Below are 18,794 nucleotides of genomic sequence, written 5' to 3'. Positions count from 1 at the left end.
GACATATCTTACAATAAGAAGACCTCATATATATAGCCTTAAAATTGTGGATCAATGGTCAAGAAAAAAAGTTAATTGAAGTTGAGAAGGAAAATAATTTATGAATAAAAATGCATGTGAATTTTCTTTTTCAGAATGTATATAAAAATCATGAAGGAGAAACTGCTACTCCACCAGGATAGTGTCCACATTTTCTTGTGTGAGCTCTGACTCCAAGGCACAAGATGAATCTAACTGTTCTTGTGACAAGCGAGAACTTTTCAGGGGGACATCAGACCAGCTGTCACAATACGGCTGGAATCTCTGTGCTAACGCATTGCCAAACCTTTGGCATCGGTTGTATCTGTAAGATTTACCTTTGTGTGTATACATGTGTTCTAGCAATTGGCTTTTTCGGAGAAATTTATGACCACAGATGGAACAGCTGATTTTTCTTTTCCTTGAAAAAGAAAAATTACAGTTTAATTCTACTGGTTCTGTGTCTTTGGAGATCAAAGACACTTGACTGATCTGCAGAGGCTCTGTGGCGCCCTGGTTTGAGTGGTCAGGCTGCTGCTCATTCTCCTTGACAATGAAGGAGCTGAGCCTGCGGCATTCAAGAGCCTCACTATTTTCATTAAGTGGATGCACTTCACCGAGGTCATTGCTTTCCAGAATGGACGCAGGGACACCAAATGGGAGGGATCCGGACACATGGGTATGAAGATGTTGTCTTAGGTTACTACGGGAATCAAAACGTTCCCCACAGTAATGGCATAAGTGTATTTTGATACTGCTTTCGGTGAAAGTGGGGCCCGTCACCTCTGATGAGGGTGAGGGCTGGCTCTGGGGGATCCCAGATTCTGGGTCACATCTCTCCTGCTTGATGGACACTGGGGGCTTCTGGTGCTCCTCCAAGGCCTGGGCGGCAGGATGGGCCCTCTGCTGTTCTGCAGTGCCATCATCCAGCCCAATAGCAAGAGAGAGCTGCAGCTGGGGGTGGTCACCCTGGACAGCAGCTCTGTTGCCGCTGCTATTGGAAGGAGCTTCTTTGACCTCCAGCCCTGGCTTGACAGCTGTTTTTTGGGTCGTTGAGATCTGAATGCCATACAAATTTGAGGACTGCACAGTCTCTGGTGAGAACACTTGATTCATTTCAGTCGCAATGTGAGAAAGGTAGTCGGCGTGAAGAAATCGAATCCCTTCCTCCAAACGACTGTGATCCACAATCTGTTTTGGCCCTTTCCCCGTGTACATAATGTGCAACAAATAGCTGAATATGTCAGGCTGGATGTCAGTTGGTTGTATTTTTATGCATTCACTGTTAAAAACAAAAAAACAGACCCACACAAGATAAAATGACCAGGTGGCCTTTTAGTTAGCAGTATACGGTCTTAGGCTAATGCAATTTCTTCTTAAGAAGTTCAGACTTAGCAGTCTGCCTTGACAAAACATATCAACAGAAAATTAAACATTCATATTACACCAGCTTTACAGCCCAGCAACAAGTCTTCATGTATTCAACCTACTGCCTGAAGTCAGGAAACATACACAGATATTCTGATTAGTTCAACATTTAGTGACTCCTAAGTGGTGTGCACTATACTAGGTGCCAGGGAGGAGAAAGATGATGAATAAAACAGATACCTTCCTCTTTTAAGGAACTTAATAGCCTTTTGAATATATAACCAAAAGAAGTGAAAACATGGACCCAACAGACACCTGTACGCCAATGTTCATCACAGCATTATTCACATTAGCCAAAAAGTGGAAACAACCCGAGTGTCCATCAACAGACGAACGGATAAGCAAAGTGTGGCATACCCGTACGGTGGCATGTGATTCAGGCAAAGAGAGGAATGAAGTTCTGAATGATGTTACAACATGGGTGAACCTGGAAAATGTTTGGTAAGTGAAATAAGCCAGACACAAAAGGGCAAAGTTTGTATGATGCCACTTATAAAAAATATCTAGAATAGGCAAATTCATAGAGACAGAAAGTAGAGTAGAGTTTACGAGGAGCTTGGGGTGGGGTGGCAGAGACAGGGAGTTATTGCCTAATGGGTACAGAGTTGATGTTTAGGATGACGCAAAGTTTTGGAAATGGTTAAGTGGTGATGGTTGCACAACACTGTGAATGTGCCTAATGCCAATGAATTGTAGGATTAAAATTGTTAAAATGGCAAATTTTATGTTGTATATATTTTACCAAAACAAAAAATATTGAACATTTTAAAAGGATCTATTAAAATTGGTAATATTTAGAATTTAAATTATACTAATCTTATTTTGGCTTCCAAACTATAGTAATATATCTACTCATTAAATCACAAATGAATATAGGTATAACTTTGAAAAACTTTAAAATAAACCCAAGCTCAATTTTTAAATATGAATCTACAATTCAGATCATAGAAATAACAGCATAACAAGAAATCAGGAACACCCTGCAAAATGAGGATAAAGAGAACCCGAGGGAAGTGCTGGATGGCCAGGAACAACGGCACCAGTCAATGGACTTACCTTCCCTGAAGCAAACGTTCCCATCTGCTTCGGAACGCACAGGGTGTCAGATGCTGGCAATCCAGTTCTTTAGTCCCCATATCTCAGGATTCCCTCTTGGGTTTCACTCTTAGCTCTCACCCACCCACTTCCAGGGTCTGTGGCAGGGCTTTTTTATATCAGCACAGAGCCGTGCACTGAGGATTTTCAGTTGCTCCACAGAGATACCACGTAGCAGGCCTGACACCTTTGTATCTCTTGGATTTTGTTTAGCACGGTGCCTGGCATACAGCAGGAGCTTGGGGAGCTGAACCAACTCAAAGCTCTTACAAGACTGATGTGAGGGCACTGTTTCTATTCTAGTTCCTACATTGACACTACCCATGACATGTCCCCCACTCCAACCTCCTCTCCACTTCGTGCCATGCATTCCAACCGTTCCGATCTGTTTCCTGAACGTACTAGCCCGGTTCATATCTGCCTATGTTTTCATGCACTTTTTCCCTCTGCCTGAAATGTACCTTCTTGCATTCCTTTGAAATATCCAAAAAACTCCTCCTGATCCTTCAAGATCCAGGGCTTCTGTAAAGCCTGTTCCAACCTCCCCAAAATAGGGCTGCTGACACTCCACTCTACCTTGTACAGCACTTCTATTAGAGACGCGTCACAGTAATTCTTGATAACAGAAGCCGACAGTGCAAAGCTCTGTTCTAAGTATTTTAATATTATTAACCCATTTAATCTTCTCAACACCATGGGGTGAGTATACATACTATGCCAATGTTTTACAGAGAAGGAAACTGAGGCACAGACAGATCAATTACGTCGCAATTGTTTTCTTTACATGTGTTCTCTATTAGACTATGAACTCCTTGAGGACAGGGAGCATTACTAGCCTGTTACTAGGGTCTAACAGAGTGCTGACCTGTAAGTACCCAACAAATATTTAAATGAATGAACAGGTAAATGAAAGTGTGTAACTGAGACTAGACTCCTAAGTATCTCATACAAGGTCCTTTAAAAAAACATACAGAACTCTATCACCCTCAACCTGGGATGGATTAAAGCTATTCTTTAAGAGCTCAGAATCTGACTACGAATTTCCTGCCCACTCCCTACATACCCATCGTGTTGGGATAACCCTCATTCAAAAAATCAAAACACTTCTTGAACAAAGTATTTGAAACAAATGTCTTTTGAACTGTAATATGGACTATAAGGGTAAAATTATGACATTACACCCTTGCTATGAAAGTGTTATAGAATAGATATCGACAGCTTAGTGGGTCGGAACATAGATCTTTAAGAGCACAGATCTGCATTTGAGGATAACTTACTAGCTGTATAATCTTGGAGGGGCCAGTTCCTTGACTCAGTCTCAGTTTCCTTTTCTCTAAAATAGTATGGATAACAGTAGAATGTACATTAGGTAAATACTTAGTGCTTGGGTATGGAATAAGCCTTCAATAACTTTTAGCTATTATTGTTTGCATTTTTATCTTCCACCATGGATCCTACACACTGAGATGAATTACTGGATGTGCAAAATAAATAAATTAATTAATGAGTTAATTAATTTTATTTCTTAAGGTGACCCCATAACAAAGCCTCCCCCAAATGATATTACAATAAGGCTTAGCTATAGCACATTAAAAACTCCTCTGACTTACAAAAGCACATCCTTACCTTGTTTGGTGAATAAATATCATCTTGAAATAGTTAGAAAAAGCAGCAAGCACGGCTCTGTGGGCTTTGAAGTAAACATCTCCAATGGCAACTGTGCAATCACACAGAAAACCAAATTCTCGCTGCATGTTCAGCTGCTGCAGAAGGACAAGGCTATGGCTAGCTGTGTCCATTGTGGCTCTGAGAAAAAGGACAATTTTTTTTTTTTCACAAACTTAGCTACAGTTCACACAAACCTACAGAGTACAAGGAGGCCTAAATTTAAATGACATTATTCAATAGTTTTTATACTGTTAATTTCACCCCAAACCTAGCTAACATTAAATCCTCTCATTATAAAAATATCAATTCTGCTAAAACTGCAAAATATGCTCTTTTTTCATCCGGTAAGAAGGTAGCTTGGTATGAGTGACACAGAAGCAAAAGGAAGACCTGTCCTTTTTCGATCTATGTGACCACGTTTCTAGTCCTGTTTCTTCACTGGAAGATGGGAATGAGATACTGACCCCTTCCTCAGAGCTAAACGAGGTAAGTTATGTGAAAAGCACTTTGTAATGGAAACTGCTATTCAAATGTTCGCTATAACTGTTCATAACGTATCACCGTCCTGGCTGGGCTGGCGCTGTCACTGCTCCGCGGGGGTCCTCTGTGTGCTTAGGGGACACTGGCCTCCTAACTATCGTACAATATGTTTCGGACACGTATCAGTCACAGTATGTGCAGGAGCCCTTAAAATAGATACCAAGCCCCATCCCCTGATTTACATGGGGCCCGGGAACCCAGCGGAAAGAGCATCCACCCTGATATTAACTGGATTCAGACACATAGAAGCATGGAGGCCCCTGAAGGAACAATAGAGAATGGGACCACTGGTCTGGGGAGAAATCAGGCATGAGGAAAAACATGCAGAAGAACTGTGGCAGAGAAGTCTAGCGTGAGCAGCAAGGGCATTCGAGAGTGCCAGACTTCCAGGCAGATGCGAGGCTCTGCTTCACCCCAACTGTGTAGACAGCCCCCGTGCCTTAAGGAGAAGGCAGCTGTGGTATGAAGGGCATCACTGGCCAGCTGGGAGAACCTTCTCTAAAAGAGCAGTTTCTTAAAAAGAGAATGAAGTGTCCTCACTAGCCAGAGACCAAAGTCTAAGGAGGTCATTGCCCAGAGTGTGGGGTGAGCTGTCTGGAGGTTGGCCACAGCTCGGGCAGCAGACAGCTGAGTGATCAATAATATAATAAAACTAGCTAACACTTACAGTGCTTCCTGTGTGTCAGGCACTTTTCACTCATTTAGTTCTCAATATGACTATACCAGAAAGGGAATATTTAGTGCATCTACAGATGAAGAAACTGTACAAAGAGTTAATTTACTCAAGTCACACTGCTAGGAAGTGGCAGAGCAAGGGACTCAAACCTGGACACTGGGCTCCAGAACCCAAATGTCCTCCCTTTCCACTTCCCAGAGAGAACATGACCCACAAACTGGAGATGCCTAGGGAAAGGTCAGGCATCAAGACACCTGGGAAGCCTCAAGAATGTTTGGAGAGAGGAATTAGGGAGAAACCCAGATTTCCTGCTGCTTAATTTGCTTACACAAATCTGACACAGAAACAAATACTTATTAATGGATAAAGTCTAGGCTATAACTGGTAAACAAAAAGGTAATTATTACCGATAAAAGGTTAAATCTATTTTTATTAAAACTACATATTTAGGGGCGCCTGGGTGGCTTAATCGTTAAGCGTCTGCCTTCGGCTCAGGGTGTGATCACGGCGTTATGGGATCGAGCCCCACATCAGGCTCCTCCACTGGGAGCCTGCTTCTTCCTCTCCCACTCCCCCTGCTTGTGTTCCCTCTCTCTCTGGCTGTCTTTCTCTCTGTCAAATAAACAAATAAAATCTTTTAAAAAAACCTACATATTTAATCTACTGATATGAAATAATATCCAAGATATATTAATTAAAAAAAGCAAAGCATAAAATTGTACAGAGAAGACTACTATTTATGCAAAAGGGGTGGAGTGGTTATTTTTAATTTATACAGAAATATATTGTTTATGTACACATCTCTGGAAAGGGTCAAAGAAATGAGTAAAATGTTTACTTCTGTGAGGGAAACAAGGGAGCAGGGTAGGGGATTTGTACTGTTTAAACTTAAATCCTTTTTTTTTTTTTTTTTTTTTTGAGAGAGCAAGCGAGCGAGCTGGGGGTGGGGAGCAGAGCAGAGGGAGAGGGAGAGGATCTTAAGCAGACTCCATGCTGAGCGTGGAGCCTGATGTCAGGCTCCATCCCAGGACCTTGAGATCACAACCTGAGCTGAACTCAAGAGTCGGATGCTTAACCAACTGAGCCACCCATGTGTCCTGAGCTTAAATCTTTTTATTGAGGTTTAACGTCGTAAGTACATTCCAACATGTATTCCTTTTCCCCTCACTTCTAAAAATTATGAAGTATTTCAGACAAATAGGTACAGAGATCAATGTGACAAACGTGCAGCCAGCCAGCCACCCCCGAGCACATAACGTAAACATTACAAATGTGGTAGAGACCCCCTACCATCTCTCCCTCATTCTAACTACCCATTACCTTGCCTCCGAAGGTAATCACCATCCTGACTCTGGTGTTTATGACTGTCTTATAACATCGTCGTGTTCTTACTGCATCTGTACGTATCCCTTAAGAAGGTATGGTATTATTTTGCATATTTTAAAATTTTATATAAATAATATTGTACTTTAAGAATCCTGCAACTTGCTGCTTTTAATTCTATTCATACGTTACTTTTTAAAATTCTACTTACTCAAACATTAAGTTTCTCCCAAACCTCCCCCAATTAAAAAATAAATAAAAACAAAACTCTTACTCCTTACCATCTCATTTTAAAAGCCTTTAAGCCATAATGAAATGAGAAGTAACAAGATAACAGAACCTACAGAGACCTGAGCCTAAACCAAACTCCAAATTGTTGAGTATTGTTCCACAAGGCCATTTAACTAAAAGTCACTATTTATTGTATTTGCTGCATAACCTGGATTCTAAAACACCACGAATTTATTATAGAGAGGTTTAAAAACCAAAATAAAACTGCTAGAGATTTCACAATGTGAAAAACATGTCTTAGATTCAATGAAATGGTTCAAATTGAAATTAAACTGGGCTTACAAATTGTTAAGAGAAAAACAAAACAAACCTCATATCATAAACATTTTCACCAGATCTATCTACATACATATACATATAGTACATTAGTATAATGATCTATTGAACCACATGGAAATGAGAAAGGGCACACTAAAAAGCCACATATACAAAAATCTTGTGGTTAAGTGGTCTATGAGTAACAGTTAAATTCTTCATTTAATGAACACGTTTTGAAGAGAAATTTAATAAAGAAAAAATTATTTGAAAGCATGCATTATACAAGGCCTTGGGACAGAAGAAAAATACATGCTGCAACCAAGAAGACTGCGGGCTAACATGCACCCCAATGTTTACAGCGGCCGGGTCCTCAATAGCCAAAACACGGAAAGAGCCCAGACGTCCACCAACAGATGAATGGATAGAAGAATGGAATGTTACTCAGCCATCAAAAAGAATGAAATCTTGCCATTTGCAATGATGTGGTTGGAGCTAGAGAGTATTATGCTAAGCAAACTAAGTCAGTCAGAGAAAGACAAATACCATATGATCTCACTCATATGTGGAATTTAAGAAACAAAACAGATGGACATAGGGGAAGGGAAGGAAAAATACAATGAGAGGAAAACAGAGAGGGAGGCAAACCATACGAGACTCTTAAGTATGGGGAACAAACTGAGGGTTGCTGGAGGGAGCAGTATGGGGTAACAGGGTGGTGGGCATTAAGGAGCGCACTTGAAGGAATGAGCACTGGGTGTTTTATGCAACTGATGACTCACTGAATTCTACCTCTGAAAATAATAATATAGTATATGTTAATTAAGTTGAATTTAAATTAAAAAAATTTTTAAAGAAGATTGCAGGCTAATAGGGAGACAAAACATGAAAAGTTGTAATTATGATATGACGTAAAAAGTGGGAAATGTCATAAGATCAGTTCAGAGAACATGCTATGAGGGGGAGATAAATATCAGGCAACCCAATGAAAAATAAGCCTTCTGAACTGGATTTAGATGAACAGACAGAAGGTGAACATAGCATTCCAGGCAGGAAAAAATACAATGAATAAAATTACAGGGAGGAATGTGAATATATAGGTAACTGAAGAATTCAGCTTGGCATAGAAAAAACAAAAGTGAGTAACAAGAGATGTGGTCAGCTCACACAGGGTACCGAATGTAAAACTGAAAGGTACTCCAGTGTTTGAAATGAATGGTGTTAAGATGTTTTTGCAGGAGGGTGAACAGTAGTTAAAGCTTGGACTCTGGAATTAGGTTGGATTAAAATTCCAATTCTGTCATTTAGCTGTGTGATCTCAGGAAGATGCTTACCTCTCTGGTCCTTGGTTTTACTTGTAAAATATGGATAATAACAGTATCTACCTCACAGGTTGTTACATAGATTTAATAAGATAATGCATATAAGCACATAGGAAGAGTGACGCCCACAGTAAGTGTTCAGTAAATACCAATCATCATCATCATCACCATCACCAGGCCTCTGAGTCAAGACTGCTCTAGTAGCAATACATAAAAAAAAAAAAAGATTAACAAGGGAAAGGTATGGAAAAATAAAGACCAGCAAGAAGTCCACCACAACACCCAAGTAATGGCAGAGGGAATGAAGGAATACAAGAGATACACCAGATGTAGAACTGACATGACTTGGCAGCCAGAGTAGATGTGGCCTGCCACAGAGAAGACAAGGTCAAAGGCAAGTCTCAGAATTCCAGCGTGGGTAACCGGAAGAATTCATTCATCCCTTCAGGTCATATTTGCAGAGTAACTATCATGTGTTAGGTATCAATATAAAGGCAGGGTCCCGGAACTCCAGAGAAGAGGCAGAGAAGCCGGCTTCATAAAAGAGAAGTTTCATTTTGGATACAGTGAGTTCGAGGTGCTCACTCCAGGACATCTGAGTAATGTTTAGTGATCAATGGAGACACTATGCAGGACTGGGGCTCTAGAGATCAGGGCTAGATAGGGAGAGGAAGTCCTCTGTAATTACACAGGAGTGGATGGGACTATTGAGTGAAATAAGAGGGAAAAAAAGCTAAGAATGAATCCTCAACGCAGAAAAGACACAAGAAGAGTAATGGGGATTGACTCCAAAATGACCCAGAGGCTGGGTTTGGCAGGGAAGATTTAAAGCAAGGGGCTGTGAAGGAAAGGCAAGAACCTGGGCAGGGAGTGGTCCACCAATGGTGGAAAGTACTGCAGAGAAACATGGGGACGAAGCCTATTATAAACACCTCAAGCGTGGTGACTAAGATTCCTAGTGACCTCTGACAATAGTCTGGGAAAGCAGCAAGAGCAAAATATCTCACTGCAAGCGAACATTAGCAGAGGCCACAAAGGATAGGCACAGATAGGATATGACATTGATGACAGGGAGCTCCCAGAAGACTTTCAGGCTGAAGAGGGGTGGAATCTCCAGAAGCCAGAAGGAACACAAGCAAAAGTTTAAGTGTGGCAGTTAGCCATGGAGAAGAGAGGGATTTCTGACAGTGGCAGGGAGACGGCTCAAGTGAGGAGAGAATCTGAGAGTACTCCGCAGATGGCTTCAATTCATACACTATGAAGTCAGTCCATATGCAGAGCGAAGAGCTGTTTAGACCTTGAAGGAAACCTAGGGTAACAATGCCTGATGCTAATATATAGTGATGAAGTTTATACAAAACTTTCACATAAAATAATTTTTCTGTTTCAGGGGTGCCTGAGTGGCTCAGTCCGTGGAGTGTCTGGCTATTGGTTTCCACTCAGATTGTGATCTCAGGGTCATGGAATCAAGCCCCATGTCAGGCTCCACACTCCTCATGGAGCCTCTCTCTAAAATAGATAAATGAAATCTTCAAAAAAAAAAAAATGAAGGCATAAAAAGAGATTTAATAAATTTTTTTTTGTTTCAGATGAGGTACTTTCTATTAAGCTACAAGTTCACTGACTCTATCATTTTTGTTAAACTCATTCAGTGAGTTTTTAATTTCAGATATATTTCCAGGTCTAAAATTTTCATCTCATTCCTTTTTAGTTTCTATTTCTCTGCTGAGATTTCCTATTTGTTGACATTACCACTTTATTCTGCTTTACATTCTTGAGCGTAGTTATAATAGCTGCTTTAAATCTTCCCTGCCAGTCCCAACCTCTGGGTCATTTTGGAGTCAATCCCCATTGATTAGGGTGATAGTTTCCTGTTTCATTTTGGACAATATCCTAGACATTGTGCTTACTGTGGTAAAGACTCTAGATTCTGTAATATTACTTCCAAAAAGTACTGATGTTTTTGCTTTGTTGTTACAATTAACTTGGCTGGACTTAAACTCCAAATTCTGCCTCCTGTTTCGTTCAGTTGTTTTGGCTGTTGGTGTGCTGTATGGAGGCTCAACATGTGTAAGTTTAGGGGTTGGCAAGAGAGTCAAGCTGAATCATACACAGTATTTGGGGTTCCCCCAGCATCCTTTCCAGGATTTTTCTTTTCTTTCCAGCTGTGTGGTCACTCTAAACTCTGTCTTCTTTTCTTCAAGCAAGTAAGATTACAGGTTATTAACCTAAGTTGGGCCAACTCCTCCTGTCACCAACTGGAGACTTCTCTCACGATAAAAGCCATAAAAAATGGAAACTCATCCGCTGTTGTTCCATTCTTCCAAGTGTAGACTTCATTCCAGTTTCTGCCTGATTTTTGTCACTTTCAAATGCCATCTGGTAGTTTCTAAAGTTTTTTTTTTCAAGTTTATACAGTTGGACCCTTGACCCACATCAGTTTGAACTGCATGGGCCCACTTATATGCAATTTTTTTGGATAAACACAGTATAGTACTGCACATGTATTTTCTCTTCCTTATGATTTCCTTTTCTTTTTTTTTTTTTAAAGATTTTATTTATTTATTCGACAGAGACAGAGACAGCCAGCAAGAGAGGGAACACAAGCAGGGGGAGTGGGAGAGGAAGAAGCAGGCTCATAGCGAAAGAGCCTGACGTGGGGCTGGATCCCATAACGCCGGGATCACGCCCTGAGCTGAAGGCAGACGCTTAACCGCTGTGCCACCCAGACGCCCCTCTTTTTCTTTTCTTTTTTTTTTTTTAAGTAAGCTCTAGGCCCAACATGGGGCTTGAACTCAGAACCCGGAGATCAAGAGTTATACTCTACAGAACCAGCCAGGTGCCCCTTCCTTATGATTTTCTTAATAACATTTTCTTTTATCTAGCTTATTTTGTTGTAAGAATACAGTATATAATACATGTAACATACAAAATATGTTAATCGATTGTTTATGCTATCAGTAAGGCTTCCAGTCAATAGTAGGCTATTAGTAGTTAAGCTTAGGAGGCTGGAGAGGGGGTTGTCAAGTTAAATGCAGATATCTGACTGTGCAGGGAGGTTGGCTCCCCTAATCCCCACACCGTTCAAGAGTCAAATGTAGTTTCTAGTTCAGAATTGTCCCAATAAGAACTACTCTGCCATTATTACCCTTTATCAGTTCTAAAAGTGCTGGCCTCAAGATCCACTTACACTCTTAAGAAGAGCATTAGGGACTGCAAAGAGCTGTTGCTTATGTGGGTTGTATTTATCAATATTCACCATATAAAAAATTAAAAGTGAGACATTTAAAAATTTTTAATTCATTTAAAATAACATTAAACCCATTATATATTTAAACATAAACTTTTTTTCTAAAAATTAACCACATATATTTTGTAAGTGGGAAGAGTAGCATTGTTTTATATTTTATAGTACTCTTTTAATACCTGGCTTTAAAAAATACAGCTGGGTTCTTTGCTTCTGTGTTCAATCTGTTGCTACAAGTTGTTTTGATTCAAGTATATTAAGAGATTTTGGCCTTGCAAAAGCAAGAACCTCGTAGATCCTGAAAAGGTTTCAGGAACCTCTGGGGGTCCGGAGCCACACTTTGAGAATCTCTGCCCTATGCTATCTTTTCTTAATCCTATGAGGTAACAGAGCAGGTACGATATTAGTTCCATTTTATAGCTGAGGAACCATAGGCTCAGAGAAGGTGGGAGAGGTACCCTAGTCAAAAAACTAGCCATTAAATGTGCTGGTAGTACTTCAAGTCTGACTTTTAACTCATGCCCTTTCTTCAAAATCCCCATCTAAAACTTTTAACGTATATATGATGGCAGATTTTGCAAATATATTGAATCGAATAAGGGGAAAATTTTTCCAAGTTTATAAAATGAAACGAATTCAGATATGCTTAAAAGAAAAAAAAACCCACAACTTAGATACATAATAGGTTCACTCAAACTTCTTTGTATAATAATAGACCTTTGAGGTTTTAAGGCAACACAACCAGATTTTATGTCAATACAGCCAATCCATCACAAAATTATTAAAAACATTTTCTAATATAACCTACTTTACAAATTTATTAGCAAGGTTTTTCATATAGCCTTTGCTCATCATTTCTTTGACCATCAATATTATTTTCTCTAGTATGTGGAATAGTTAAAGCTTCCTAGGCATACAGAAAGATCTTAGAAGTTTTATTTAAGAATTTTGGGTGGAGGAGCACTTGGGTGGCTCAGATGCTTAAGCATGTGCCTTCCGCTCAGGTCATGATCCTGGGTCCTGAGATCGAGCCCCACGTCCGGCTCCCTGGTCAGTGGGGAGCCTGCTTCTCCCTCTCCCCTCTGATCATGCTCTCTCTCTCTCTCTCAAATAAATCAAACCTTAAAAAAAAGAAAAGAATTTTGGGTGGAAATTTTAGGATGTGAGAGAAGTTGCAAAAAAATAATTTATCATTTTATTACATTTACAAATACAAGAGCCAAAATAAAAGTGCTTCATCTTAATATGCTATATCTATTAACGAAGTGGTATTTTATACTGTAATAATAGAATTAGTATTGATATTTAAGAGAGACTACAAAACCTAGTTTACTAACTAAATTGCATTAACTCTGGATTAGCTCAAACTAAGTAAACTAGAACAGCTTTATATCAGTATCCATTGTTGTTTAATTCAAAGTTAACTTGATATTTAACATCTTTTGATTTTTACTTATTTAAAAAAATCTTTTGTATTAGTTAGACTGGACTCTCAGATCTATGGTAGCCAGATGATGTCCTGGAATACACAGCTTTTCATTCTCTCAGGCTGTAGAATCTTTAATAAAAATGGGACAAAAGGAGTAAGACATCTGTTCCTGTAGAAAATAAACAGTCTTTAGATTTTTCTCTGTGGTTCCTACCACTGTGACTTTATTATTAAATTATCATTAAGACAAGGAGACAGAAAAGTTGGCAGAGGAATATGTACAGCTTTTTTGAGATACTTACCCATGGCTATAAATACAAAGGTAAAAGCAGAAATATTAAAAGTACCACGTGATAACAGACTTTATACAATGATTTTAAGTTTTTAATGGTACTTTCACATGATTATGGAGGTTTAACATTTTATAACCTAGAGAAAGAATGTTTGCAGAGATCATTTTATCATGGAATAGTAGCTCTTATCACTGACTGTACTGCAAAACTTTCAATGCAGAGTTGTACTGATGCCTGCGTCCTACTCTAGACCAAGCCAAACAGAATTGCTGAGTGAGCCTCAGATCCTTTTTTAAAAAGCTCTCCAGGTTGTTCTAATATGATGCCTCAGTCAAGAACCACTGTGTTAGAAGGGAACCAAGGAAACCGAAGAGAATATTTCACACTGTAAAATTACAGAGAAAAAGAAGCAATTTTACAAGAAATGCTCAAAATGTGGGAATTATACCAATTACATTAAATGAACAAAAATCAACTATTGTAATTCCAATTGTAACTTTAAAAAAAAAAAGTAGCCAGATCTGAAGAAACAAAAGTGCTCTCAAACCAGTAAATTGGACACTGGGGGAAGAGGAGGAACATACCATTTTCAGACTTCTTCTAAAAAAGTATTGAGGAAAAAGAGGTATTTACTCTCACACACCATTATGCCTATTTTCATAACATCTGAAGATGATACGGAAATCGCAAATCTGAAAATATTGAGATAAAATGTGCAGTAATTCTAGGCATCTGCTTACAAAAATCACTGAAAATATTAGAGAAGAGGGTAGGAAGCAGACGTGGTCGATGACACAGGAAGAGCAGTTATGCTCTAGAAACCTTTAACGGAACAGGGAAACGTTAGTTTGGGGCCTGCCTGTTGCCAGCCTACTACATCTCTAACCATCTAACCAACATGTGGGATGCCTGATAAAGCCGCAGCACCAGGCAAACAAGAGTGCTAACACCGGTGAGCGCAAATTGCTAGTGAACCTTAAAAAAATCAGACCCTGTGAAGGAAAATAAACAATTCTTCTTAGACCACCAAAAAATAATACTAATGACTGCATTTCTGAAAGACAAAATAAGGTACTCAAAGGACAGCCGGAAGCTGGATAACGACAATGCTAGTATAGACCTAGAATACAGTACAAACAAGAATAATTATAACTTCTGAATATAGGTGAACCAATACTTCCTTTGCCACAGAATGTTCCACAAACACGTTATCCAGATGGGTTAATGAAGCCCTTTGCTTAAAGTGCCTAGAGTTTTTCACAAAGAACAAAAAGTCATTGTACAGTTGATATGTACAGGTAAGAAATGATTTAGAAAAATTTCAAAAATAACTAACAATAATATAGACACTTTTTCTTCAGATAAGATTAAAAAAAAGAGAAAAATTCCTGCAAGCAAAGGGAAAGCAGATGTGTGAATAAATTCAATTACTAATCCTGAAACTGATGTTTGTTTCAAATACTGTCCTCTTCCTCTACTCTCCCTAAGCGAGTTCAAGTAGCAATATCTTTCCTATCCTGGAGGAAATAATACTGTTCTAGTTAAAATAGCTACTATTATAATGAGTAAATACTACATGCAAGCACTTGTACTAAGTGCTATGTACATTCTTTTAGTCCTCACCTTGATCATGTATTATTTTTATTTCTATTTTACAGATGAGGAAAAACGTGGGCTTAGAACACACAACTAGGGGCGCCTGGGTGGCACAGCGGTTAAGCGTCTGCCTTCGGCTCAGGGCGTGATCCCGGCGTTCTGGGATCGAGCCCTACATCAGGCTCCTCTGCTATGAGCCTGCTTCTTCCTCTCCCAGTCCCCCTGCTTGTGTTCCCTCTCTCGCTGGCTGTCTCTCTCTGTCAAATTAAAAACAAAAACAAAAACGAACACACAACTAGCAGATAGTATAAAGTGAGGATCGAAAGCTAGGTCTGACTCCATAACCTGCACTGTAACTATAAATTGGAGTAGCACTTTTCTTAGCGTTCTCCTCTCAAAGGATTGAAGTTCACATGCAATTTGGAATAAATAAGCAGAAAGGGGGCACAGGAAGTGGTGTGCAAGTACTTTATAATTTATCAAGATAAGAGCACCTGCACTGCTTTTTTAAGACAAGAAAAAAACCCTGCAATAATATAAAACCCCCAACTCTGTTCTGGCCCTATTATTACAAAAAAGTACAAGTTTTTCTTTAAGATGGTCAAGCACCACCTACGGGCCATAGTAAATAAATCACTTTGGTTCAGTGGTGGGGAGGGCATTATGCAACACTTCCCAGCACTGCCCTTGCCAGGATATTTTACGGCCAAGACTCCTGGGCCCCTCCTCCCCAGCTAGACAGCCTGGCTCCTGCGCATTCCCCTCAGGAGATAGGGTGGAAGCACACAGCTCCATTTTCTAAGGCAAAGAGGGCAGCTGAAAGTCCTGCTCAGCCTCTCTGGGCAACCACAGGCGCCAATAAATCAGCCACAGGCGATTCTCTCATCTCTTTCCTGGCTTGAAGTGGTAGCAAGATACAATGCAAAAGTGCACTGACTGGACTTGGGAGATAAGTGATCTAGCCTTGAATTCTACTGCAAATGACAGCATCATAGAAGCCAGGTAAATCTCTGATTGTTTCCTTGTTTGTATCATAGAGACAAGACTACCTCCTGTTTTGTCAAGTACTCAAAATTCATCTATGCAAGTGGCTAGCTACTGCAGGCACTCAATAAGCAGCCAACGACCTGAGCAGAATCCATCTCCACTACCTCCAAATAAGACATTCAGGGAAGGGTTGGGCAAAAACATAGAGCAAGTCATGTGAGGCCCCTCCCTGCTTTGTTGCTGACCATCCCTGTGATGTTCCACTCCTTCCTGATAACCTCCCAGCCATCAGAACTAATCTATGCCGAGTGCTATGCCAGTATCCTGCTCCCTATTAAGGAACTGATTTCTGATAATGGATAGATTACCCTTAATCAAAATGTATCTAGATTGCTAAAGAGAACTTTGATGCCTTAACCTAAGGAAGCAACCAGTGCTGCAAATGTTGGTTATTCTTACAGAGTAGGGCTGAATTTTGGAGGAGACCGGCTTTGAGCCCCAACATACATCACAGGCAATCTATTCCACCTAAAGATAATGCCAACCCCATTCCTTAAAATACCAGAGCTATCACACAATGGCCAAGCCTGGTTTCTCAATAATCTGCATCAAGCCAAGTATAATCACCTCTGGCCGACTGTCTCTACAGTGAGTGAGTTAAACTGGCACTGCACTCCTGGTGTGGTGGAGAGCCCAATAATCAAGGGCTGGAGCCCTGGAGTCCAGTTACTCAAAAGGTGTAGGGCTTCGATCAAGCTACACGTTCCTTAGGCCGGGTGTCTTCATCTGTAAAACAGGGATGAACTAGATTTCCTGTAAGGCCCCTTTCAGCTTTAAAATCTGTCATCCCAAAGTGTACTTTACACACTTGTCAAAATCCTGTGAGAATCAACAGTTTTGCCAAAAAACTTGAGTCTCAAGAGAATGAATGCCAAATGTAATTTCCTGGGGGGAAATGGGCGTTACTTTATGAAACATGTTAGCGGCTGTCAAATTCCAAGTACAGCGCTGGGTGCTGCCTAAGTAGCTTGATTTCTCCAAATAACTAGTGCTAGGGAAGCAGTTAAAGATCGGGCAAACTTTAAAAAGAAAAACTGGATTTACTCAGAATGAGATTAATATAATCTGAAAAAAGGAAGAAATGAATTATGGAGGAGGAGGAACTTCCTGCCCTAGAACCGGGGTAATCACAAACGTGGGTGGGGGAGAGGACAGTGGCCGCAGCGTCTCTCAGTTTGCACCAGGAGACCCGCCCACTTGTGAGAAGGGTTCGCGCGGCCGCTCGGGGAACGCCGCGAGCCCGTCGGGGGTTCCCGCGCGGGGTCAGGCCCCGGCACCCGCCTTCTGCGAGCAGCGAAAGGCGGCTCTGGGCATCCTCGGCCCAGTGCTCACTCGCGGTTGCCATTTTCCTCCTGTGCCCTGATTGACATGTCAAACGGACCAAAACACCCCACTCCCCAGCTACTTGCATCTGTCCCGCGACCGGCGCAGCTGCAGGCCACCGCCCCGGGCGGCTCGCGGCGGGAGGGACTGAGCCCGGAGCAGCCCACAGGGGCCGGGCCGCGTCGCTTACCCAGACGCCGCCGCGGCGGCCAGCCTGCTCCTCCGTGCGGGAGGGGCGGCTCCCGCGCCGCGCACGTCACGCGGCGGCGCCGGCTCACGCACCCCGCGGCCCGCTCTCGCGCGGCTTCCCGCGCCTGCCGCCCCACGACGGGCCCACGTGACCGCGCGCTTGGTAGCCGGGGAACGAGGGGCGCGGGGGCTGAAGTGTGCGTGCGTGCGTACGTGCGCGCCCGCCCGCCTACTCAAGTGGCCCGGCGGGGGTCGGCCAGCGCTCGGGGTACCTCCGCCACGGTCCTCAGTCGTGACACTGTAGGCGGAAGCGCGGAGACGAGCCCGAGCGTCACAGGCTCCCCACACACAACCGCGTGACCCGGGGACTTTCCCCAGGGTGTGCAAAAGCACAGCACTGCCTCACTTCGGGCGTGGGGGTGGGGAAGGATGAGCCCGCGTGTTCGCGGGGAGAGGGGTGGGGGCGCGGGGCCAAGGAGGCTGAGCTGCTGGAGCCTGGGAGGGGAGGCGGGCTGGGTGGGGTGGGGCATGGCGGGGGAAGTGACTCAAGGCCAGAGGCGGACAGGCCCATGGCTGGCGGAGTGGGGGGAGCGCGGGGAATGGGCGACCCTGGACCGACTGGCGGCGCACGGGACAGGGCGAGGGTGCCGGCGCCCCCAGAACGCCAGGGACGAACCGAGAGGGAAGGCCCAGCTACTGAGCACTCCGGGACAGGGGTCTGACATCTGGACGGAGTGGGAAAACAGCATCCTGCCCTTGGGGAGTCGGGAGGAGCCCAGTCCCATCCAGCTGTGCAAACAGGAGGAGGAGGAGGTCCCAAGCCTACCCTTGGGAGAGGGGCGAGAGGGGTGGTAAAGCCGCCGCCGCGCCGGCCCCCGCGGTGCGGGTTGCGCCAGCCTCCCCGGAGCCCGACGCAGAAACTTGTTGCAAACAAACAGGCGACCGCGGGTGCCCCTAGCAGCCAGCGGCGGAGTGGGTGGGCGGGCGAGAGGGAGGGGAAGGCTGGCGGACGCCGCAGCGAACTGGTGGGCAGACCCGGAGTCGCCGCGTAAGC

General features: G+C 42.4%; 1 protein-coding gene across 1 annotated transcript; it reads right to left on the bottom strand.

The window, feature by feature from the left end:
* Window positions 1-81: 81 nt before the first annotated feature.
* Window positions 82-17,847, bottom strand: ZBTB25 (zinc finger and BTB domain containing 25). The gene is made up of 3 exons (XM_040641800.1): window positions 17,742-17,847; window positions 4,168-4,347; window positions 82-1,300 (listed from the first exon to the last, which is right to left on the bottom strand). Exons 2-3 carry the CDS (start codon window positions 4,338-4,340, stop codon window positions 166-168), a joined length of 1,308 nt encoding a protein of 435 aa, XP_040497734.1. The 5' UTR covers window positions 4,341-4,347; window positions 17,742-17,847; the 3' UTR covers window positions 82-165.
* Between the last annotated feature and the right edge of the window lie 947 nt (window positions 17,848-18,794).

Source organism: Ursus maritimus, unplaced genomic scaffold (assembly GCF_017311325.1).
Source record: "Ursus maritimus isolate PB19 unplaced genomic scaffold, ASM1731132v1 scaffold_25, whole genome shotgun sequence".
Classification (NCBI taxonomy): Eukaryota; Metazoa; Chordata; class Mammalia; order Carnivora; family Ursidae; genus Ursus; species Ursus maritimus.
This window is presented reverse-complemented; position numbering and strand designations above follow the sequence as displayed.

Bases quoted from the DNA above. Each gene is read 5' to 3' on its own strand.
- ZBTB25 (XM_040641800.1), bottom strand. From the start codon at position 4,340: ATGGACACAGCTAGCCATAGCCTTGTCCTTCTGCAGCAGCTGAACATG. The intron at 1,301-4,167 runs GTAAGGATGTGC...TGTTTTTAACAG, and splicing joins ATATTTATTCACCAAACAAG to TGAATGCATAAAAATACAAC.